The sequence below is a fragment of the Tinamus guttatus genome, unplaced genomic scaffold, assembly GCF_059628265.1.
Source record: "Tinamus guttatus ecotype Peru unplaced genomic scaffold, ASM5962826v1 Tinamus_guttatus_pri_ptg000004l, whole genome shotgun sequence".
NCBI classification, from domain to species: Eukaryota; Metazoa; Chordata; class Aves; order Tinamiformes; family Tinamidae; genus Tinamus; species Tinamus guttatus.
The window spans coordinates 2454748-2479547 of NW_028288538.1; the positions used below are offsets into that span (position 1 = coordinate 2454748).

A 24800-nucleotide genomic window follows, 5' to 3' on the forward strand; every position below is an offset into this window, starting at 1 on the left:
ACACAGGAATTTCTGTCTGAACATGAGGGAGAACTTTCTTGCAGTGATGGTGGCAGCTGGAACGGGTTGCTCAGAGAGGCTGGGAACGTCCTTGGAGATGTTCCAAAGCCTCCTGGTCGCCTGGAGCACGACCTGGGCTGTAGGTGACGGGCTCGAGCAGGCCGTTTGGCTAGGTGATCTCCAGGGGTCCCTTCCAACCTCAGCCCTCCTGCAGTTCTGTCCTTCTGTGGCCTGCTCACCACCTTGTCTCCTCCTCGACTGCTCTCTTGAAGGCTCAGCCACGAGCACCCTGTGGGCCTCAGAGGTGAGAGCATCTCTGAGAGACCCTGGGCAGGGGCCAGAGCCTGGGAAGCTTCTTGCTTTCCTTTGCACAAGAGAGAATGAGATGCTGGGAGGCCACACAGGGACCTGTTAACGGTGACACTGTCCTTGCAGGTTCCCACTCCACCGCTTACAAGGACCCCATGATTCTCGTGGGCCCGGAGAACCTGACGCTGACGGTGCACCAGACCGCGGTGCTGGAGTGCATCGCGACCGGCAACCCCCGGCCCATCGTCTCCTGGAGCCGCCTCGGTGAGTCCCTCGGGATGGGATTTCCTCCCCTCTGCCCTTGCCTGGGAATCAGGTAGCTGCTGCCGACTCTTCATGCAGCGAGTGGTTCAGCCCTCCCATTCCTGCGCAGGGTAATTGCAGGCTCGTGCTTTATATCTTCCTGTCTACGCTCCTTTTTTTCTCTCTGCCAAGATTCTGTTTTCACATATTAGAGAAGTGGGTTGGTTAAACGTGTAGACGTTTCATGAAAGGTGATAATTTTGTCTTTCCCCAAGCAGCAGCAGCAGCATTTTCTTAGCTGCATTGCAAACATCACCACTGTTGGCCCAGAGAAGCAGAAGCACACGCAAACACTTCCCCGTAAGAGAGACTTGAGAGAGCCTGGCTCTCGGCTCAGATATTAGCAACACCAGCTCAGGAAATGAGCTGATTTGTGCAGAATGACACTTTCTTTCAACTGCTAGGCAGAAATCTGTGCTAAGCAAAGTGAGGGTGCCTTCATTTCATCTTCTGGAGCTTGTAACTTCCTCTGTGTGCGCGTTTTGTGTTTACTGAGCCCAGTTAATATTTCCCAAGCACTTTTGTTCCGCAAGGTCACTTAATTTTTACAAGCTCGTCTCCCAGAGCCGTGCAAGGTAGCTGGGAAGCACAAACAGTGGTAATTCTGCCTCGCATTACTGTTCTGGATACAACACCTCTTCTCCAGGGCTCTCCGAGGGGCACAGTGGGCTCCGGGGAAGGGTGACATCCCGCTCCAGGTGACAAGGACTTGCATCTGGTGGCTCCTGTCCTCAAATCCTCTCTGCCACTAGCTGATTTTTTCACCACAGCCATAACCCTCAGACTGATGCTGTTTTAAGGAATTCCCCAGATAAGCTCTGTCGTTTCCGTTCTCTTGGACACAAGGCGGCTCTGTATTAGTGCTCCACTATAATAAACTACTTCATAATTGCCTTAATTATAACAGCTTATTACCTTCTTCAAAACACTTGTCTCTATAGAGCACGGTAGTAATGAAGACATAATGGCTTCATGCTATGTTCCTCTGGATGGGTAAGCTCCCACCAAAAAGAAATACTTTTTGCAGGTTGCTTTGTGGCACGGGCGCAGAGATGGAGATGGGAAAGAGGCCTTATTTATCTCTCCTTCTTTGTGACTGTTTCCTGTCCAAAGAATCCCAAGAGCTTGGTTAATGCACCCAGGCCCCCACAGCCCCGGGGCTAACAGGCTCTCGACTGAGTTTGTGGACTTGTCATCCCTTTTTGTAGTGATTTCAGGAGCGTTTTCCCATCCTGGAGCTTGTGCCTTCAGGAGGAAGGAGAGGAGGTTTTGTTGGATGGGGAGGTCCACCTTGCATGTGTCATCTGCACACAGCTGCCTGACCCCTCTGCTCGCACTTCCGATATTGGGGCGTTTTCCTCAGAAATGAGCAAAAAAACAATTTTGCTTTTATAGCTTTCTATTGAGTGCAGGAGAGGGAGCCATGAAACCGTTTCTATGTTTTGGGCTTTGGCTAAAACCCGTTCGTTTTCCCCTTTTCAGTGGGAAACACAGCTATTCCTTGCTTGCAGGAAAACCATTCAAATGCTGGGCCAGTTTTTGAGTGTTCCACAATCAATTTAGAATTTAATTTCCTTGGGAATTCGTTGCAGCCCCTGCCCACAAGCAGAATTCCTGTGCCTTGCAACGCCTGAAACGTCAACATTCATTAGAGAGGCGGCTCTGGGAGAGATGTAAAATCATTAGGGGCTTGTTCAGGGAAGGTAGGGGCTTTTCCTTTCAGCACTCCATGCTTCAGCCTCAGACCTGTATGCGGGCACAAATGAATATCCCGGGCACTTATTGCAAAGCCTTTTGAATGAGTGACGATTTTAATGTATCCTTACCCTTGAAGTGACAGGCCGCTGAGCTGGCCTCCATAAAAGGTACCGAGGCAGAATAATACACTATTTAGAGAGATATAGAAGAGTGAGGCGAAAAAGAAAAGACAGTGATTATCTGATAGCGTTATACAGAAGTTGTCAGAAAGGGCCGCACAATGGGAAGGAAATTACTAAAGAGGGAGCCATTCAAGAAGTAAACTATACAACAATTGTTGGAGCCAATTAATTGGTAACTTATTGGACACAGAAGCTTGCAATAGATGGTTGACTGGTTGACAGGAGCACCGTTCCCGTAAGTGTTTAGAAATAATAGAGTAAATTTCACCACTTCACATACTGAATAGTCAACTGTTGCAATGTACTCTAAATATGTTAATCCACGGTGCCCAGTGTCCGACAGAGCAGGAGACCCGTGTGTCTAAAAAGTGGAAGGCTACTGTGCCGCAGTACAAAGAATGCACAAAAGACCTAAATGATCAACATTAGAAAGTTGTTACTTTCTTTCTACGCGCTGCTCACAAAGCAAGGCGTCCGTGTTGTTGCATATTCATAGCGCCCGGCGCGTTTTAACGGAGTGCCCTAATTGGGGCCGGTGTGTCAGTCACTCGGTTAGCAGGAGGATGGGCTCAGGGAAGCATCACATGCACCTTGGAAGAGGAAACGAGGTGGCTGCCGGGCTTCAGGCTTCTTAGCCAGGCTTTGCCCCAGCCCTGGAGAGCTCCGTTGGTCCCAGCCGGGGTGTTTTCCAGGAGCTTTGCCATTGGGATGCTGCTTTATTCATCCGGTGTCCGGCTGCTCTTTGCGCCCGGGTGAAATTCTGCTTTGAGGCAGCGTCTTTGAGGCAGCATCTTTGAGGCATCCATCAGAATCCATCCTTCTGCTTCCTCGTCACTTCCTCGCTGGTTCTTGGTGATGTTTTGCCACGAGCTGGTCCAAATCAGCAGGATGGAGTGGACAGACCTGCAGCCCCGGAGGAGGCTCATGCCCTTGGGGCTCACTCACCTCAAAGCCCTTCCGAAGAGCAGCGTGAGGATGGTCTGCATGAACAGGCGACCGCTTCCTTCCCAAACTAGGACCACAGCAAACTCCTAAGCACTGCTGAATTGATGTGGGAGAGCAGAGTGTGTAGGACCCTCCTGAGGTCCCTGAGCACCCTGTAGGGCCAGGCCCCGACCAGGACAGACAATCTCAAGGTGAAATGTGAGCTCTGAACCTTTCCTTGGAGTTTGGTGGCGGGCTCTTGCTGTTGTCCAGGATGTGCCCGCTGCACGAAGCCCTGTGGCAGGATCGCATGGAGAGGCTGGCTGCAGCAGGAGCGTTGTTTTCCTTTGTAGGGAAGTGGGCTCTCAGGAAGGCAAATTCTTGTCCATTTGGACTGAACATGGAGCCCAGCACAAACGTTGCTTTCTGGTTTTGCAGATTTTCCTTATCATATTTTCTCCTGTCCCCATCAGGACAGGGAGTTTGTCCAGCTCAATGCCTTATGGCAAGTAAAAAGGCTTGCACGCCTTTCTCGGTTGGCTTTGCTTGCAGGCTGACCACCATCAGAGAAGTGAACTTGTTTCATGTTGCCCTTGCTCCTTCTGCAATGCTCCGTCAGGGACCAACAGAGAGGATCTGCATCTCCACCCAGATTGGCTTGTTTCCAGCCCTCAAAAATCTCTGCATTTGGCCTCATAAAAAGAAGTGGAAGGTCATGTTAAGCAAGCAACAGTTTCAAATCCACGTGGGTCCCAAGTGCTTTGGGAAGCAAGTAACAGTGTTAGCTCTTGCAGTCTTATCTCCTTCACGGAGAGCAGACTTGGTGACAGAAGGCGCTGCCAGGAAGGTGTTTTTTGGGTTTGAAATCCCTGATACAAGCCACCGTCCAGGTCTGCTGGTGAGTGAAACAGGGTTAAAATAGATGTCAGTCTTTGCAAAGCAGGTGTGAGGCCTCAGTCCCTCTACACAGCACTTCTGCAAAGCTTTTTGGATTCAAGTGCTTTCTTACCTAAGTGCCTAGCACAGTGGGGCGAGGAGGAGGATGGAGCTGGCTGCGAAAGCGAAGGCCGTTCACCAGAAGGTGTTTCCAGCATTTTTTTGGGAAGGGGGATGTGTTTGGATTGATCTGACGCACTAATCTTTCCTGGCTGTTAGAGAGGGCCAAACTCCCTCAATCAAATAGCGGTTTCCCCCAAGGGTCCTGAGCTCGGAGAACTTTCTTCTTTAGGGAAATAGAAGCTGCTCGGTTGACAGGCAACGTTTCTTCAGACCATCCTGCCTCTAATTAATAGCTGGAGCTGAAGAGACAATTGAGACGCTGATATCTGGACTGTGAGGAGAACCTGCTGCAGGCCGGGTCCTTCATACTTAAATTATGTAGCACATCATAAATAATACAGTAAGCCTACTGACATTCAAGCCACATTTCTGTGATATTTCTCAAGGCAATGATGTGATGAAGCATCCAGGTATGACCGCTCCGCATCTTTCACTGGTCCTGTCCCTCCCTTGAGAGAGAGCTTTGATTTTTGCACCTATTGTAAATATGAACTTGCGAAAGGTCTAATTTAAAAGATGAAATCACGTTCAATTTGAATTTGATTCAGACCTTCTTTACACTTCAGTTGAAATTATGTTTGAAGGGAATGGTTCCTTCTTATTGCTCATTAAATGTGGGACAGGTCATGTTTTACTGTCCTTTTTATGACTGAGCCATTTACTGCTGCAGTGGCTTTGCCAGCGATGTGAGCATTTAATGACGTTGTTTTTCTCTGTCTAAAAGACCTGAGAATTTTTCTTTACAGTGTGAATAATAAAGGGGCTTGACTCTGCCCACCTGGCGAAGCAAGGAATCCTTTAAGTTTAAAGATTCCTGCAAAACACCACAAAGAGCATCGCTGGAGATATGTTTGGAAACGTCTCCCTACTTTTCAGTGCACCCTTTCCCAACGTTTTCCAGTGCGATGCTGCCATCGCTCCTCCTAACTGCTCCTCCTGGAAAAACACCCCCACTGCCTTGCCCCTCTGCTCAGACACTGACACGTGCTGGGGCTGATTTAGAGCTGCCTTTGTCAGACAGAGCCTTAAAACACAAACCAATGAGACGATAAAAAGCAATAGCCTGATACTAATGAAACACATTGTAATTAGAGCTGGCTGGGAATTTTCCAGCGAAATGGGCTTTGTTGGAAAAGGGCAAATTCCCAGATACTGAACTGTTTTGTGGAAGTCCTTCAGTTTTGAAGACCTTCTGCAGACACCCAGGGGTCTGCTGGAAGCATCGCTGCTTCCTGATAGGCTTCCGCAGGGTCTGGGGACCGAGGAATCAAAAATCCAGGATTCTTGTGGTTTCGGGAAGCAACGGGACAGGTCCAGGGCAGAAAAGTATACCAAGGGTTAGTAGAAAAAAAAGGGTCTCTTCTGGCTCAAGAAATCCTTGAGTCCGTCAGTGCTGGTGGCTGGGCAAGTGCATTAGGGAGGCTGCTGCTCCTCCTTCCCGAACTGTCTTTTGGAAATAGGATCTTGAGCTGGCTGCATCCCAGGTCTTTGGCCAGTCAAATGTCCCTGTAGAGAGCAGGTCATCTCTCACAGAAGCTGATATGGTTTCACTTGGTTTTATTGCTCTCTTGGAAAGCATTCTGGGTGCTTCATTTTAATCTGAACAGTTTGGTTTTCCAAGCAGTGCAGTGTGACTGGGAGCCAACACTTAGCTGATGACCCTGGTTTTCTCTAGAGCACAGGGCCGCCAAGAGCATGAGCTAAAACCCCTTGACTCTACTCAGCAAATCCTAGTGAAGGGCATGGTCTGTGAGTGCTTAGCTCTGTCCTCACCACGAGCAACGCTCTGGAGAACGTGGCCCAAAGATCCAGCGTGTGACTCTCAACCTTTTCCCCCTTCTTTCAGACGGCCGCCCCATTGGCGTGGAGGGGATCCAGGTGCTGGGGACAGGAAATCTCATGATCTCGGATGTCACCGTGCAGCATTCCGGCATCTACGTGTGCGCTGCCAACAAGCCCGGCACGCGGGTGCGAAGGACAGCCCAGGGCAGGCTCGTGGTGCAAGGTGAGGCTTGCAGAGTGAGGTGGCCGTGTCACTGTGTCCTCCGCGTGGTCTCCACCTGTCCCCTGGGCAGGTTGGTTTGGACAAATGCTGGCTGTGCTTCTCTGACAGTATCAGACAAAGCGTTTCTTTCCTCTTCCCATGTCTACCGTGCTCAGGTGAGTCCATGTCTCTCTATTCCCTGAAGGTGGAATCATCCAGCTGGGGCCTTTGGACCATGGGTTGAAATGGCCTCCTACCCCATCACAGACTTTTGGGGTGATACAGCCCAGCTGTAGCTGGTATTCGTCCATGTATGTCTCAGGAGATGTTCAAGGCCCCTCACTAAGTTATCCCTCGCTTTGGGAGTTATCCCTGATGTGCTTGGGGCACGCAGGCTGCTCCCCTTCCCCATAGCAACTCTCCTGAAATGCCACTCTTACAGGGTGATTCGACCCGAGTCAGAGATCAGCACTCGAAAAAACAAATAAATCCCCTCCGTGTGCCCCGAACGGCCAGTCTCCATGGTGAGGGGGGCCCGGCAAGTATTCCGGCAGGCAAATCCAGCTGGCAGCGCGCGCTGAATGGCAGCAATCCGCCCTGATTGCAGGCACTCACCTCCTCTTCAGGGTAGCCCACTTAAAGCAGCTCGCGCTCTCATCAGCTCTCTCATTAACTATTGACTGATGATATCCTGGATCTGGAATTATACACCTCCTGCCGCAGCGAGCTAATTGAGCCTTTCATGCTGGTGACGGGAAAGTGCCCTCCTCGGCCCCGACGGGCCCCGGGAGCGGCGGGTGGCAGCTCTTCACCGCGTCACCGCTGCGGTGGTGACGGTCCCCGGGCGCTGGCGTCCCCTGCTCCGCTCTGCCCGGCGAGCCCATGGGGAGCGATGCAGAAGGGGCTCTTTGTGCAAGGCCATGGACTTCTCCCAAGTCCCAGGAGCTGGATGGGGACATGAAGAGCATGAAAACTTGCAGTGTCTTTTGCTGTTGCGTTTCGGGGTGAGCAATGGCACCAAGGAGCCATTGTCCCTGCTGACCAGGGGCAGTCACACCTATGAGTCCCCTGGTTAAGAAATGCAAGCAGTGGGGTAGGAAAGTGTGCCTGGAGCCTCCTCTGGACAGGGTGGCATTGCTCAGGAGTGACATTCCCTCAGGAAGCTCCTGGCAGAGCCGGCCCAGCCGTTGGACCCGGCCCACGTTTGCTCGGCCTCCCGTCAGCAGCAGCTCCCCCTTCATCCGAATCCCTTTGTGCCTGGATTTCCCAGTTGAGAGGCACGAGGGATCGCTGCGGAGGTTTGTGTGCAAAGAAAACCTCCATAATGACTGATCCGGAGGGCTGCCGGGTTTATCTTTGTCAAGATGTCAGTGATGCAAATTACATCCGCGGAGGGAAGAAAAGCAGGGAGGGAGCGATCCAAAGCCTGGCTGCAGCCGGAGCCGGCGCGGGGCCCTGCGAGCGGCCGGGCGCCTTTGGAAGGAGGCACGTTTGCAGGGCTGGAAGGGGCGACTTTCCTCTCACGAGGCTGGCACCGAAGCCACTTGTCCCCTCCTGCTGCCACCTCATGCCCCGGCGGCGGCAGCCGTCGCCTCGCGGCCTCTCCTGCAGCTCATCCAGCGCTGCCTGATTATCCCCCTGGGAATTCCTCCTCCCGCTGCAGGACAAGGCCTCGGCCCCCCTTCCCGGCCCTCCCCTGGCCGTTTAGGCGCCTTTGATCTCTTTTGTACGGTTCCCACACAAGAAAGTTTCCATTTTCGCTTCAGATCCCAGCGTGGCCATTTGAATATCGCTTTGTGCCGGGCTGCAAGGAAGGTCCCACGGGGGGAGCCGCGCAAGGGCCCGATGCGTCGCGGGCCGGAACGGGGGCCGCGCACGCGCGGGTGCAGCGAGGGAAGAGCAGGCTGGGCTGGAAAGAGGGGGGGAAAAATATCAAAGCGCTTTCTCTCTACCTCCTGTGCAATCTTTTGTGCTTTATTATGTGTTTGGTGTCATAACAAACTGATGGGCTGTGAATGGCCAGATGGTCACCAGTGTTCTCCACTCCACGCTTCATTTCCTCCTGAAAGCTCTGCAGAAAAATGAGATCCCCTCTCCGCAACGAGCGCCCACCGTCAGGAGCCGTTCCCGAAGGCGCTGCCGACAATGCCCGCCTTGTTCCCGGCGTTCCCTGCCCGCCGGCCCGGCCCGCGCTCCTTGGTCCGGCAGATCCGGCCACCGCGGCGTTTCCTGGCGTCCCTTCCGCCACCTTTGCTCGTTGCTGCACGGCCAGGACGCGCAGCTGCATTCATCAGATGTGTCGTGCTTGCTCCGTGGGACTTGCTTTGCCCTCAGGTTTACCCGTTGCGTTCCTGGCCTAAATCCAGGAGAGCAGAACAGCTCTGGATGCTGATGTGCCCCATGGAGCTGTCCCCTGCCTGCCCCGCGGTGCGTTTCCTCTGGGGAAACGTGGCCATGGAGGGGCAGGCGGGCACTCGGGACGCCGCAGTGAGCTGGGGTGCCCGAGCCCTCCAAAGCTCCATGCCCGGAGCACGCAAGGAGTTGAAGTGGAAACATCCCATCCTGAAGAGCCCCGACCTGACCTCGCCAGGACAAGCATGTTGTGACATTCGTTGTCCTCTGTCAGGTGATGGACGACGTGCACGAAACCCCTTGAGCCTCTGCTTGGTTCCTGGGAAACACGGTCACCTCTGGCCCTACCAGTCCCCCTAGTTACGCGGTTAAACATCTGTAGTCAATAGAAGCAGAGTGGGGAGAAGTTCTTCGTCTTCAGACATCCTGTCACCCGATGTGGTGCCCAAAGAGCTGCCTTCTCCGTGATCCTCTTGCTGAATGTTATGGTAACCTAGATTCTGAAGGTTGTGGTTTGGAGGTTATTCCTCCTTCTCCTTCTCCTCCTCTGGCTGTTGAGAGTTAGTGCCTGTTTTGTGCTGGGCGCAAGGTGCAAGATGCTCCCACTGCAACATCTTCATAATATCACAGGACGTTAAGTGCAGCAAAACCTCTTGAAGGCCTTGGTTAACAATTCAGAGCGTTATTGCTTTTTGATACCCGTGTCATGCCTTTAAATATTCATTAAACCCACATGTTCCCCTCCCTCTCATTAAGCTCTGCATAATCAAGCCCGCGGCATCCTCGCGGGGCCGGCGCCTCTGTGCTCCTCCTCGCAGCCCGGGTGAGGGCCGAGACCTGACGCAGCTCAGCGCTCATGTGGCCGGCGTGGGCCCAGGCACCCGGCCTGGGGCTGAGCACCTTGTGGCAGCGGGGAGCAAGCGGCGATTTGGGGAGCGCTGGGGCCGGAATGAAGCCACCGGGAGGAGCCGGGATGGCCCTGCCGCCCCTTGGCACCGGATTTGGCACCTGCGGGCACAGCTCGGATGAAAACCGGGAGGTGCGGAGCCCCCGGCAAAGTAACTGCTGCAAAATGCGAAGGGCAGCTTGGAAATCCCATCTCTGAAGCCCTCTGCTCTCCGTGCACACCACAAAGGCACCATTGACTGCCAGGGAGGCGCTTCCCCACTCCTTGCATGGCCATGCTTTCAGCTTTGAGTGAATTGCTGCTAAATTTAATTTATGAATTAACTTCATCTAGAGGGGGAGAAATGTAGGAGGGAAGAGGAGGGAACATGCATTGATTGGCACCCGTTTAACGGGAGCTTTTGGAAAGACCTGTCCGCTTGGGTACAGAGGTTGGGTTCGTTAGCAGAGCCGGTTGCCAGCAGAAGTGGCCTGGCAATAACCTCTGCCAGGGGACTCTCCTTGGCTATTAGAAATCGTCTCCTTCGAGGAAAACGGGCTCTTCAGCAGCTTTCAGTGTCTCGCTGCTTGCTGGACATGCAATCGGTGTCACTGCTCTTGGTCACCAGCACCTTTCGCTGCTCTTGGTCTCACTGCGGTGATAACGGTGACGTTCCCTTGCACACACACAGATGCTGAGCATTTTTTCTGGCCACGAACCGCAAAGCTCTGCTCCTGCATCCCGGGCACCTCCATGCTGCCGGTGGCCGGCACGTTTTGCTGGGTCGGTTTGTTCCCCTTTGAAGCGTAGCTGCTTGTATAAACTCACCTCGGCAGCGTCTTGCAGGTATCTCTCTGTTGGCTAATACACATTTTTTTATTCTGAGAAATGATTTTAAATCTATTCTGAGCTGCTGGAAGAGGGAGAAGTCACTTTCTGTTCAAAGATCTTATTGCTACAGGTTAAAATTTGGCTCTGAGCAGCAGTTCCCCGTGTGGGGGAGCCTTTCCCCAGGCTTGGCAGCACCTCAGCAGCCCCCGGCTCCCCGTTGAGGGCAGAGAGGTGTCCCCGACCTGGTGCTGCCACCCAAATGGTGGTTCCCTGCAGCCTGAACCCGCAGTGCTGGTGGGAGACCAAGCTCTGAGCTGGTTCTCCGTGCCGGAATAAAGCGGGATCCTCACGGCTCTCCTCATCCTTCTCTCCCCCGCAGCCCCCGCGGAGTTCGTGCAGCAGCCGCAGTCCATCGCGCGGCCCGTGGGCACCACTGCCATCTTCACGTGCGTGGCCCAAGGGGAGCCCCCGCCGCAGGTCACTTGGCTCAAGAACGGGCAGATCCTCGAGACGAGCGACCACATCAAGCTGAAGAATAACAACAGGTAAAGCCTCACGCGGGTCAAAACACACGGCTTAAACCATGGTCCTGGCATAAATATGGGCTTACCCTGGAAGGCTGGGATCTCCTACCTGGTGGCCTCTGGAAACAGCTGTCCCTGCAGGCATAATTCACATTATTTAGCTACAGAGGCATCTTCTCCTGTCCCACCAGCTTCAGTTTGTGCTTTAGAGTACCCAGACATCAAGTTAAGGCTTTGACTGATGATGCTGGTGCCTAGCAAAAAAAATTGGCCTCTGTCATGACCCTCTTCTGGGTGTTTCTGAAGGGCCCCAGCACTGTGACCAGGGACGTGGTGCCCTGCTCACCCAGCAGCCAAGGAGCTTCAACCCCTGTATTTGGACCTGCCCACGCGTGCAATTGCAAATGCATTTGCCCCACTTGCAATAGTGTTTGAGTGGACGCTGACTTTGACTAAACTGAAGCATCTCACCGGGGAAGAGGGTTTTCTGTGAGTACTAAATAACCGCGTTGTTTTCATGCTGAAGTGTGGGGATGTTTGTACTGTGGGAATGACACGGTGAAAACTGCAAGTGGCAACAGAGTTTCTATGGAAATAGCATGGAATGGTGCACTGAAAAATAATAGTACGTGTGCTGTAGATGTAAATTATCAGTAGAGCTTTGTGCTCTCCGGTGTGATATAACTCTTGCACGTATTAACAAACGCGTCTCATGAAAGCAGCTACCCGGACGCAGGGTCTGCTCCTTTGGTTTAGCCCTTCGGGAGGTTCTGGGCAGGTACCATGGCATGTTCATCCTGGCAGAGCAGTGCTTTATATGTCGCATATGTTTATATGTGTTTCCTTTTAATGTAGCTTTTCATTTCCAGGCTTAGGGGTTTTTTAAGCTTTGTGTTATCTAATGGAAGGCTGTGAGTTGCAATAAAACCTTTGTGGTAGGTGGAGGTTTGTCTCCCAGCTGGAAGTTTTGAGGACTTCAGGGAACTTTGTGCATGCACAGGCTGCTTGTTGCAGACTCGTGCTGTTATGACTCCTTCTGTGGGTTGCTGAGGCATTTCTGCCCTTATGGTGTGAACTGAGCAGATGTAGAAGAAGGGAAGTTAATGCCGTCCCCCTTACAGACCAGGAAGCAGAACCATAAGTGAGCAAAGACCATACAAGCAGTTGTCAAACACGCAGCAAAACTCACGTTGGGTTCTACAGCTTTCCTGCGTGCTTTTCCTGTAAAATCACTCCCCTTCCCTGCTGGAGGAAGGCAAAAGTCCTGTTTCCAGGAAGGACTCCGGCCAGGTCCTTGTCCCCGGAGCGGGGCTACCCGTGCACGTCAACCGCGACTGGCTGCGTGTCGCTGTAATCGTTCTCTTATGGCAATCGTTTAATGCAATTTAGCGCCAGCCTTTTTCATTGCAAGCTAAGTGATCACATTACCTTGCATCTGCCACCGGCCGAGGGAGCGCGGCCGGTTCCTGGGGCTCAGCCGACACGCGGCATCTTCTTACGCTCCATTATATGGTAAATCCAAGCCCAAAAGCCATCGTGCTGGAGAGACCGAACTTCGTTTTTGCTCATTTTGATTAGGAAAGTGGCTGTGCCCAGGATTGCCAGAGCTCTCAGTGTGAGAAATGCCCTTGCTGGGACTTGGGCACCCCAGGAACTGCAGCAAACAGCTCAGCGACTGGTTCTCCCTGAGCTTTTCCAGGTTGTCCTTGGGTTCGTTCTCTTGGGCATGACTAAATGCTGTAACCCACTTAGTTCCAGGCAGAATCAGTTTGTGATTATGGCTGGGATTTATCAGGCTGTTGCACTTGGCAAAAATATTTGTCTGTGTATAAAGATGGATCTCGAATCTTCTAGCAGAGACGCTCCTCTAAAGTGTGCTCTGAGCTTTTTAATTAGATTACATGGTTTCATAGAAAACTCATTTGGATTAAAACTCGGTTTCATGTGGCAGTGAAGGGCTGAATGCCCCCAAAGGGATGTTTAGAAAAAAAAAAAAAAAGAGTAAATCATCCCAAATTGCATCGTGCACTAATTGGTCATTGCAGGCACAGCTGGAAGTGAGGGGCAGAGCCAGTGCCATGGGGATGCCCTGCTCCCTGCTCAGCATCCTCAGGAGACATCACCCCCGCGGGACTGCCCAAAGCACAAGCAAATTCCGGGCTTTTAGGCCACTAAAAGAAGCCTTGCAGGCCACATCCAAGGGACACCGCCTCCCTTGAGGTCCCTCCAATGGGGCTTGTGATCACCAGCGACTTCCCTTAAAAGCTGCGAGGGAAAATCCCACAGGGAGCAGGCGATGGAGGTGTCCTGTCCTGTGATATTCCCCCATGCTGGGGATGGGGTCGGGTGGGGGAATCGGTGGGAATCGGTGGGTTGGAGATGGCATTTCGCCCTTGGTCACAGGGTGGTGACACTGGGACCTGCAGAGCCGAGGTTGGGCCGTCTCCTCCGACCTGAGCTGCGCAGGGGCCATTTCCAGCAGAATTCCCCTCTGGAAGCACCGTCCTGGCCCAAAAGCAGCCGTATCGCTGCAGAGGGGCTGGTTACTTGCCATGTTAATGCTGAGCTTGTGTGAAATTAGCCATTTTAGGTTATTACTTCAAAACTTACAAGAAAGCACAAAATAGTGCCCAAATTACTGCTCTGAAAGGTTTATTGCTTTTCCTTCCCTGACCCAATCAGGGGCAGGGAGGTAATTTCCAGCCTAGAAGTATATCACGCCGTGGGTTTTATATTGCTGCAACAGCAAGGAACAAAGGCCAACATCTTCAGAGGAGGCAGGCTCTAAATATTGATTTTCCACGAAGATTTTATTTACAAAATGGTAATTAAGGGACTTCATTTGTTCCGCTGGAAAAAGGCTTCGTTAGCGTGCGGGCTCAGGTGGCTCTGCCTCTTCTCGGTGACCTTCCCTTGTGAACTGTCTCCTTTTGAAGATCTTTGTCGCTGCCTGGCACTTGTTTTAGTACCCTGAGAACCACTGACTCCAAGGGGTGCCGACGGCTCCTTGGAGGGAATATTCCTGCCTACGTAAACTCCAGGGCAGCTTCGCTTTTCCGGCCCGCGTCTTTTCGCGTTATCCCGGCGCAGATCCAGCGAGCTGGCTCCGAACCTACCGTGCGCGCTTGCAGGAGGGCATTCTGCTGCACAGAGCTCGTCGGCTGAGCGCAGGGAGAGGCAAACAAGGTTTGTGCATCCTCCCTGGACGCGGGCCAGCTCCCGGGATCCGCAGCTGTCCCGGGAAGCACGCGCCAGAGTTGGCGGCAATCCAGCTTCCGAAGAGTGCGAGTTCCCCGCTGGATGGGGGCTCCTTGCTGGACATCCTGCAAGCTCGTGGGTTCGGAGGGATTTGGGACACCCAAAGGGAGGTTTCATGCTGTGAGCTTGGGGAGCTTTGGCGTTTATGAGGAGGATCCCACCGAACAGTTCCCAGAAGCAGGACAAATAAGTCCGAGGCGGACCGGGATGCGAAGCAGCTGCTCCTGGTTTAAGGATAATTTATGGGCTTGCCTCTGTGCGGAAGACACGTGGGAAGCCGGCGCCGTCTCCCGATTGCTCGGCAGGGCTGGCCGAGCATCTCCGCACGGGCGCCCGGAGCCGCTGCCCAGCGGGGATCCAAGCTGCCCACACACACAGGGATCCAGCGTCGGGATCACGTGCCACATCCCACGGAAGGGATCGCAGCAGCCCCGGAGCAGCCGGCAGCATCTCTCCGTCACACGGGACTCCGCTCGCGTTGCTGCCAAGTACCCAGGTGATTTCCCTCTGGAGCGGAGTGATTTCCCTCTGGAACAGAGTGATTTCCCTCTGGAGTGATTTCCCTGTAGCAGCGTTGCTGAGTCAGGGTTTTAAGCGTTTCCTAGCACTGTTGCATACAGCAAAATCCAACTGCAAGGAGCTGTTGGCGTGTAGGAGCCTTTGAGGCAGAGCTAAGGCCAGCGTGGGCAGCCCAAGCTTAACCAGCACATTGGGCTGCATCGTGTCCTCTCCATCTCCATCCTTTTTTTGGGGAAAAGCTACTGGGATTTTCCATGGAGCAGCTGAGGGTCCTGCAGCCATTTGCTGGGCTGGGACGTGTCCCCACCTTTCCCTGCAGCAGATGTCCCCGAGCGCCAGGTCTTGTTCTGGACAACAGGAAAGAAAAAGGCACCACAGATCGGGGACAGTTGACGCGTGGGGACACCCCCACACCATGTCTGCATGTTCTGCTTTGGTTTCAGCTTCCATAAAAAGGAGTAAAAGGAAAGAGCAAAGCAGCAGGCAAGCCTGGCAGAGCGGGGTCCGCACATGGGCCCTGGTGCAGCTGGCAAAGGGCCTTGGTGCCCACGGAGCTCGGCAGCGGCACCGCTGCTCCCTGCTTGAGCTCTGCTGTTTGAGAGGAGACAAAACTCTCTGTTTTCCCCAGTTGATGCTTTTACACTGCTGAGCAGCCTCCTGCTCCCTCCCAGGATTTATAGGGAGAGCAGGAACCCTGGTGACGCTGTCGAGCTCGGAGCCTGCAGCGAACGGAGGTGATGGACACCGTGGCACTTCCATACCCGCAATCCCTGGGAGAATGAGCTTCTGGGAGCCCGAGGAGCCGGTTCCAGCTACCTGCTCCCCCCGAGGTGCAGGGAATTGGCCCGAGTTTCAATCTCTTCCGAGCAGGGCAGCGTTACAGGCTGCCCAAGGCCCCACGCTGCGAGGGGGCACGTGCTCTAAGAGCCCCCAGCCCTCCCCAGGGGATGGTTTTGGTGGTGCCATCAGCTCCCATCAGTGTGGGAGCTCGTGCCCTCCCTGGGCCACTTTCAAGCAGACCTCGTCCCTCCTGTGTCTGCAGCGGGAACCAAACGAGCTTGGAGGCTCCTGCTCGTTGCCGGCTGCCTCGTCCGTGCTCGGCTCGCTCCGGAGCGGCGTTCCCGAGCGGCATTCCCAAGCTGGCTGCTGCAAGGAAGCGCCACCGCATTCAGGCCACGCAGTCCTGCCCGCCACCAGCTGTCCCCACAGAAAACAGGCCTTGGTGACACCCGTGGGGTCTCCCCCCTGCTCCAGCCCACTCCGTGCCCCCGGCTCTGGCTTGCTCCTTCCATTCCATCAGCCACATCAAGCCTGTGGCTACGAGAGGAGCTTAGGGCCAGTTCCCTAAAATCACCGTATCAGCCGAAACCATCACATTTCATATTCCATTTACAATGTTTCCAAGGAAACAAAGGCCCAGGACATAAATAGATGAGTGTTAAACATTTGCTCACTCACCATGGCCCCCATAATTTGCAAGGCAGAATTATGAATGTTAAATCAACAGCACTAATAAATTTTAATACAGGACGACCAATATTTTGCTGCAATTAGAAGCAGCATTTGTTCTGACAGACAGGCAGGCAGTGACAGGTTATTTATCATTTCCACTTTCTGTGTACAATTTGTTATTTACATAAAAAGGGCAGCCTGGATTCAGATCTGGAAAAGCTGTGAGATGCCCCTCAGCCCTGCAGAGGTGCTTGCAGTCTCCCCATGTGCAGCCAAAGCTGAATTCCCTTGAGAATTCCTCCTAGGAGGAGGAATTTCCCAGGGGGAAAATAATACACTTTTCCTTGGAAGCAAGCTATGGATTTAGTTGGATTTGGACCATTTATTGCAGAAGAGCGTCAGCCAAAAGGCACATGCGGACTTTGCACATCAGGGTCTCTGAGCGTATTTTATCATCAGCTTCCTGAGCTGCTGCCTCAAGGCTGGTAAAACCAGCTCCAAATCCCAAGGCTGCCCTTCCCGTTCCAGCCGGGTGCCAGGAGCAGGACAGTGAGTCCCCACGTGGTGCCCTGGGGGTTATTTGCAGGCTCTGCTCTCTGAGACCAGATTTTTGGATTTGCTCTCTGCTGGGTTGTCGCAGAGGGAAGCGCTTCATCCCAGCCTTGATTTTTGGGGATCCCTGCAGGCTCTGCACCATGCTGAGCTTGCAGCACCCTGTCCCGGGTGCTGTTGTGTGTGCTGGGCAAGGCAGGGCTAACGGGGTGCACATTTATTCGGCGTTTGCCAGTGCTGTCTCAAAGCAGGGGGCAGCTGCATCCTCAGGGCTGGGCCAGAGCTGTCCCGTTGTGCCTGGGCACAGGGTGCTCCGAAGGGTGGACACGTCCCTGTGCGCTCTGAGGAGGCTCTCGCTCGAGGTAGCCAGTGACTCTCTATCTTCAGCCTGAAAAAGGCACCTGACGGATGCTGTGCAAAGCCAGCTTGGACACGCTGGAAATATACCCAGAGATTTTTGCAGAAAAACATGCGAGTTGCTCATAAACTTGGGCGTTTGGCTGGCGGGGAGCAGGTTTTGGAGCCTGCAGGGGCAGTGGCTGAGGCCGCAGCTCTGCAGGACACGTTGTCCCTGGGTGCTCTAACGTAGTGACAGCGGCCGCGCGCGGTGGGACTCGGCCGTCGCGGTGGCCTCGGCGCAGCTGGGAGCAGGGGGGGGACGTCCCTGCCGCGTGCCCTGAGGTGGCCGTCCCGTTGTGTCCCCACGCAGCACGCTCACCATCTACGGCATCAACCCGGCGGACGAGGCCATCTACCAGTGCCTGGCCGAGAACAGCGCGGGCTCCTCGCAGGCCAGCGCGCGCCTCACCGTGCTCTGGGCCGACGGGCTGCCGGGGCCGCCGCAGAGCGTCCGCGCCAGGACCGTGTCCGCCACCACCATCCAGGTGTCCTGGCGGGAGCCCCTGCAGAACACCAAGGAGATCATCGGCTACGTGCTGCACATCCGCAGGGCTGCAGGTACGGCGCCCTGCCCGCTGCTTCCTTCCTTCCTTTCTGCTTTATACATTGGATAAACGCGGGCTGCGCCGCGGCACGCGGTGCTGCCACCCACGGCCTTGCCCAGCTCCGTGTTCCTGCATTAATTTAAGACATTTTTCTGGTTTTAGGGCCATACGGTGGCAGCACCTGAGCTCTGCCTGGCTTTGCCCTGTTCAGAGCAACAGCTCCTATTCCCGTAGCCTTTGTCCACCGAGCCCAGAGCCGGCAGCTCTAACGGCAGCGGCAGGGCTGGGATTTCTCTGAGGAAGGGGAGGAAGGTGGAGCTGCAGGCTCAAGCCCTTGCTGCCCGCTTAGCTCCCTGGCAAAGCATGCAGAAAAGCAAGCGGGCTAGTGCCTGGCCACATTTCCTTGGGACAAAACAAACTGAACACAGCATCTGCTCAGTCCCTTAACCTCTCGCAAAGCCTAACGCCGCTCTGCCCTCCCTTTGTGCCGCAGATCCTGTGGAGATGGAGTACCAGGAGGCTGTTAGCAAGAGCACGTTCCAGCAGCTGGTGACTGATTTGGAGCCTTCGACGAGCTACAGCTTCTACATCAAGGCTTACACGTCCCGGGGAGCCAGCAAGGCCTCGGAAGTCACAGTGGTGAGCACGCTAGGAGAAGGTAAGGAGGCCGAAACGCCGGCGCTCGCAGATCCCTGACCCTCCCGCGCGCCGCAGCGGCTCCAGTGCCCCCTCCGCAGCCCCGTGATGCTGCCGCGCGGTCCCACGTGAGATGCCACATTTTGTGAATGTGGATTTTTGCCCTGCTCTACCCTGGAGACAGCGCATGGGAGCTGAGCTGCCCCAACCGAGGGCCTCAGAGCATCCCGTGTCCGTGGGAAGTCAGGGCAGTCTCCAAGGCTTTTCCCTGACTTTGTCTCCCAGATGTGGCCGCCAGTTAACTTCCCCAGAAAGAAGCTTGGTGCTGGCATGCTGTAAAGCACGTTACTCATGCACAGACACCAGGTAGGAACCACAGCCCCTGTGGGAACTGTCACCTATCAGCCATCGCTCGGAGGGTTTTCCAACCGGCTCCTCTGCATCTCCGGCACCTCTGGATCCTTCCTGGCTTATCTGAAAGTAATTTGTTTGGAACATTGCGTCTTTCTCTGGAGCACACAGTAATTATGAATTGGGAGCAGAGAGGGCCTTGGGTATGAGGATGTGATTTAGGATCAAAGGGAGGAGTGGATTGACTTCCAGGTGGGGGATCCAAATCTCATTCCGTTTTCAGCTATTGCAGACATTTATTACAGCATTTAAGCAACAACGCCAATAAATCCTTGCCCTGCTGGGTTGTTACCCTGCAAGTTTATTTCTTTGGCACTCGACAGGGAATCAGTCACCCTTTGAGTTTGTTTTTCCTTCCAATTTAGAAGTGGAGGGATTGAGTAAGCTAAAACTTGAAACTCCTTGACCTAACGCTCTGAGTTCAGCTACGGCAGCTAAAGGCATCCACGCTTCATGGAGCCTGGTGTCTCTGGGAGACGTTTGGGTCAAGCTAGACAGGACTTTTTACATTGTTATTACCTGCAATCACGATAGGAATAGTTAGGTATCCAGTAAGGGGATCATAAATTTCTTGGCTCAATGAAGTTTCAAGGCATCTCTGTCCTCCTCTACTGTCCTTAAAAAAAGGCTTGTCCTGTGTAGTCGAGTTTCAACAAGAAGCTATGAATTCTGGATGGATAAATCATCCCATTCAAAATTACTCAACCCTAGCTAGGATTTGCCTTGGAGGAGGCTGTAAAGAGCCTTAAAAGCCCCAGTTCTGACTTGATTTAGAGGCAGGTCGGCCACAAGACACTGCAGGGCATCCCTGGCCCAGGTTTGCACGTGGCCAGGCTGCTTCACCGCGTCCTCCTGAGGGGTCCGTGACTGCTCCAGGGTGGGAAGTCGTGTGGATGCAGCGTTGGGAAAGGATGGGAATTGCCAGGCGTGTGTGTGCACTGCGGGTCCTGGCTGCCACGTCCCCGCCGTGCTGGGACGCCCCGCTCGGTGACTCGAGTCCCTGGGGCCAGCACAGCTCCTAACCGAGAGGCTGGTCCCTGTTGGCAGCTGGAAATCCCGCTCCGAGGGTGACTTTGTTAAACGCGGTTATTCTTTGGAGCGGGAATATGGTGAAGAACTGTCTGGGACTGCTCTTTTTGGGGAGATCGGCCCGAAATATCCACTCTTTCTGAAAGTGAGGTGCTCCTTTGGGAGCAGCGATAATTCAGGATGAAAGAGGAAGAATGGAAGAGGCCAAAGAGCAACTAAGCAAGGTCACATTGGTCCTCCTCATGCGCCTCTCGCGGGAAGGCTCTTTCAGTCCTTCGTGGCCTCCGCTCTCCTTTCCCCCAGAACTGACTGCTTTTCCATCCAGCGCTTTCTAATCCCGCGCTTCCCAAGGGGGAGCGTCGGGATCGCTCCCGACGGACTTGCTCCGCTGCGAGCTCCGCGCTGGGCTCCTCGACATCCTTCCACAAACGCCGTGGTGGTTTAAACCGCAGCCTTGACCCGCTCCATTACGCAGCACGCACCCCTGCTCTTGTCTTTTAATGCTTTTTAGGGTTTTCTCCAGGACTTTTTGACATTTCTCTAGGGTGAAGACCCTTCCTTTAGTCATCTTCGGCTAAAGACGCCTTCAAGAAGAAAGTTGAAATGACCTGGGGAAAATTCCAAACAGCACAGAAGAGGAAAACAAGGGTCCCAGCCCTTAGCATGAGGGAGAGGCCTCACTTAGATACATGTTATGTCTTATATATACTTCTGTGAAGCACATATACCCCTATGTGTGCATTTATCCGTATGCACACACAAATATACTCCCTTCTGTGTACACTTACTTGTGTAATGACATTATAAGCAGCACATGCCCTCTACAAGTGCATACATATAACCGATATTATACATATACAAATATATCTCTATATACTCAAAGCTTGAATAAACACTATCTGTTGCTTACTTTGAAGGAGAGAGATTCTTGTGGTTTTTATTAACTGTAAGGCTCTGCAACCGTAAAATAAAGCCGACTGTTCATGAATCAGGACGGCCCAGTTGTTAAGTGTTTGTTTGTGTGGGGGATAACAAGGCAAAAACCTGCATGGGTCCAGGGGGAGTCCCCAGTCTTTAAACTCGGGGACTTCTGAGCTTATACCTGGGGCTGGAGATGAGCTCTGCCTCCAAGGCTGAGGCCAGAGGCTGCTGGAGGAGCAGAGCCCATGGGCCGGGCAGAGGGGCTGCAGGACCGGACCCTTCGGAGTGGTGCAGGAGGCTCGGAAAGCGATGGAGCAGTCAGCGCTTTGTGGGAATTAGATGAAAAATAAATGTAAAAAATCCCCGCTGGACGGTCGTGCTGAGACACATCTCTGCATTGACGTGAGCGGCGACAGGGAGGGCGAGGGCAGGAGAGGCGCCCGGTGACCGCAGGGCTTCGGGTACCCCGTGTTTGCCACCAAGGGGATGAGGCCAGGTTAGCCAGCCCTGCGGGGACCCGGGGAGCGAGGGCAGTGACGCCTCAGGGACGAGGGCAGGAGGTTTTGATGGCGCTAGCAAAAGGCCTCCCGGGGCCGGTGAATCAGGGCTTGGTGACACCGGGCAGCAGCAGGGATATCTTCCCTGCTCGATCCCTGTGCATCCCTAAGGCCAGGTAAGTGTGTGCCCACAGCTGGGCAGGACCTTGGGCTGCTCGGGCATCCAGGGCTACCAATGAACGTGCCCTGCTCTCAAAATTGCAGCCCAAGCGAGCCAGCTCCACGCGCTTGCGAGCCAGGACCGAGCCGAGCCCAGGAGCAGCGCGTTTCTCCTCCTGCTCTTAACCCGGATGCCTCTGCCTCCATCCCCTGTGGGTGCTTCCTTCCTTGGGGATTCCTGGCTCCGAAGGGGCTGCCCCCAGGCAAGGGCAGAGGAATGGGAGCAGGGAGCAGGTTTCCCAGTCGCCGCATTCCTGCCCTGACCCGACTTGCAGCCGGAGTCGGTTGCAGCCTCTTCGCTTGCTGAATGTAGGAAAACCTGGGAAAGTCATGCAACTTAGTGCTGAAATTCAAAAAAAAATCCAGACTCCGATGGGCTTGTCTCGGTCTCACCTGGCCCCGCTGTCTTTCTCTGTTTCAGTCCCCGCGATGCCGTCCCTCTTCATCAAGGTCCTCAACAGCACCGCGGTCCAGGCCACCTGGGAGCCCTCCATCAAGCTGGGCCAGCACGAAGGCTTCAAGCTCTTCTACCGCAAAGTCCACGTGTCGCCCTACACCGGCCCCGTGCTGCTGCCCAGCAACGTCACCGCGTACAACATCACCCACCTGGGTAAGCAGGGGGACACCCGCGGCGGGGACCCGCTAAAGAGCAGATGCTGCAGCTCTCCCGAGGCTCTCCGGGTGCTGGGACGGTTGCAGGGGTGAAAAGTTTGTCCTGTTGGGTTATTTGCAGCAGCTCCCGTGTGTTGTCCAAATAGGGACCCTCCTGGGGGGAGAAGCCAGAGGTTTGGGGTCTCTAACGCCCTTCTTGTGCCTCTCTCTGAACAGACGCGTCCGTGGTGTACGAGGTGAAGCTCCTCGCCTACAACCAGCACGGGGACGGCAACTCGACCGTGCGCTTCGTGTCCCTGAGGGAATCCGTGGAAAGGACGGGTGAGGAGCGCCCGGGCACCGCTGCGGAGGGAAGCGGGAGGCCCCCGGGAGCGATTGCTGACCCCTCTTTTCCCCTGCCAGTGCTGAACCCGCCCTGCGACTGCATGAAGGACGAGCAGAGCAATAAGACCTCCACGACGGGCATCATCATTGGGATCCACATCGGCGTCACGTGCATCATATTCTGCGTCCTCTTCCTCATGTTTGGCTACAGAGGAAGGTAGGAGCCGCCGATGAGGCTGCTTGTGGGGCAGCAGTGGGACTCGCCCCACGCGCAGGGACACCGGGGCCTCCCACCTCAGTGCAGTCCCGGCCAAGGAACCCGGTGCTTCCCGGGAACGTCAGTGTTTCTGCTTCGACTGTTCCTCGTAAAGCTCCGACTGTCCCTGTGAAGCACAGGGTGTGAGGGGGGGAGACGTGAGCGTAGAAGAGGGACCTGCCTAGGGAAGGAGCGTGGTGCAGAAATCGGGCGGATTTGGGGATGGCGGCGCCGGCTTCGCTCACCTTTTGGCTCTGCCTCTGCGTTTCCCAGGCTGCTGATGTGCAAGAACGTGCAGGAGCAGCTGGCGACGCCGCAGGCGCCGCGGAGCCAGCGCGGCGCCGCGGGGCTCGTCCTCAACGGGGCCGCGCGCCGGGACCGCGACGAGCGCCCCTTCGGCGGGAAGCAGCTGGACCTCAACGAGCTGGAGCGGCTCTTCCCGGCGCCGCCTTCCCAGGATAAAGCAGCGACGGTAAGAGCCGGGCGCGGGGCCGGAGAGACGCGGCCGCGCGTCCCGGAGCATCCGCGACGCTCCGGAATCTCCCGGCTTTCTCTCTCCAGCCGGCTCCAGGGCTTCCCGCATCCCACGACGAGACCCAGCTCTCCTCGCTGCCGCTCGACGACTTCGGAGTCATCGAGGAGGAGCCACCGGAGCGGCCGCCCGCTGCCGGCCCCGGCCCGGCCGAGGAGGGATAAAGCGCCGCGGCGCGAAGCCTCTTGCAGGAGTCAGCAGAAACCAAACCCACGGCTGGTGACACCTTCACAACGATTCTCAGGTCAATTTAAGATTTCTACGGTCTGATTGTTATTTTTTTGTTTTGCTTTATTTTTATATATATATATAAATATACATATATATATATATATATATATATATACACACACACACACACACAGCCTTTTTGAAACTGTGAAGCTGATCTTACCGACCTGGTTCAGGCCTCCTCCTTGTGATGGCCACGTTACCGAGCCGGGTCTGGATGGGTTTTCCCGGGGCTGCTAAGGAAAAGCCTCCTTTGGCTGAACTCTCCCGTCTCCAGCAGACTGGGAATGCGGCGAGTCGCCTCCTCTTGGTGTCATGGACTTCTTCTGATCAGCAGCTTTAGGACTCCTTTTGGGATCTATTTTTTAATTTCAAGAAGACTGGATGAGGAGAAATCCTTCTCACTTGACTCCAAAAAACTTGAGGCCCGGGAAGGCCGCCTGCTCCGTGGATTCAATGAATTTTTGTACACTTTTCTCTATTTCTCAGGATGCTTTTTTTGCTGAAAAAACTCTAAAAAATAAGAAAAACCACACACAATAAAAAAGAGTGTGTATCAAAGGCGGCCTGCCCGAGGGCTACCGAAAGACTTGGACAAACCACCCGCGTGAAATCCGCACCTACCTCAACCGGAATGAATGTCTTCTGGGAAGCAGAAGTATCTGCGTCTTCCGTCGTGTCCAGCAGCGAGCGGCGCCGCGCGCGGTCCGGGCGACCCGCTCCTACCTCAGCAGCCGCTCCGGACCCGCCGCGCTCCCGCGTGTGTCGTCGTCCCTCGTCCTCGTCGTCGTCCTCGTCGTCCCCATGATGTAAAGCACTTCCAGACCTTGAAAGCAATGTTCTACCTCAAGTGTGCGCGGGCGCGCGGCGCCGCTGCCGCTTCGCTAGTGTTATGAGCTTTACTTTTAGGCACGCGGCGTGCCGCGTGTTGTACCACGGTTGGTTATTTTGGGTTGTTTTTTTTTGTTTTTTCTTCTACTTTAAAGACTGTCGGGGTTGCCTGCGAGGTGGGGAGCTCCCGGGAGCGAGCCCGGATGAGGCTGCCCCAGCCCAGCGCTTGCGGAGATGGGAAGCGCGGAGCTCGGAAGGAAGGATGGAAGGAGGATGCTCGGGGCCAAGGAGGAGCACCCGAGACCAAAGAGAGGGTTTGTGCGGGATCCCCCGGCACCATCCCACCACGGGGCTGCGCCGTTTCCCGGGATGCCCAAAAGAAGGGGAATGCCAAGGGCTGAGCTCTTCCGAAACGTCCTCTCCCTCCTTTCAAGAGCGAAAGGAGTCGGGAAAGGCAACGAGTTGAAGTTTAAGACATTAATGAGGGTGGTTTTTTTTAAGTGGCACCAGTGGGACGGTCCCTT

At 54.6% G+C, this 24800-nt stretch overlaps 1 protein-coding gene across 1 annotated transcript in view; it reads left to right on the top strand.

Moving 5' to 3' along the window:
* IGDCC3 (immunoglobulin superfamily DCC subclass member 3) overlaps positions 1 to 23378 on the top strand; it is a 61763-nt gene extending 38385 nt beyond the window's left edge. Inside the window, exons 5-14 of the mRNA XM_088520812.1 lie at positions 436 to 573; positions 6322 to 6480; positions 10908 to 11073; positions 17543 to 17790; positions 18271 to 18435; positions 21912 to 22100; positions 22319 to 22423; positions 22505 to 22643; positions 22956 to 23154; positions 23244 to 23378. Coding sequence (XP_088376938.1) covers positions 436 to 573; positions 6322 to 6480; positions 10908 to 11073; positions 17543 to 17790; positions 18271 to 18435; positions 21912 to 22100; positions 22319 to 22423; positions 22505 to 22643; positions 22956 to 23154; positions 23244 to 23378 — 1643 coding nt within the window. The remainder of the gene's footprint in view (positions 1 to 435; positions 574 to 6321; positions 6481 to 10907; positions 11074 to 17542; positions 17791 to 18270; positions 18436 to 21911; positions 22101 to 22318; positions 22424 to 22504; positions 22644 to 22955; positions 23155 to 23243) is intronic.
* The last annotated feature ends 1422 nt before the right edge of the window (positions 23379 to 24800 follow it).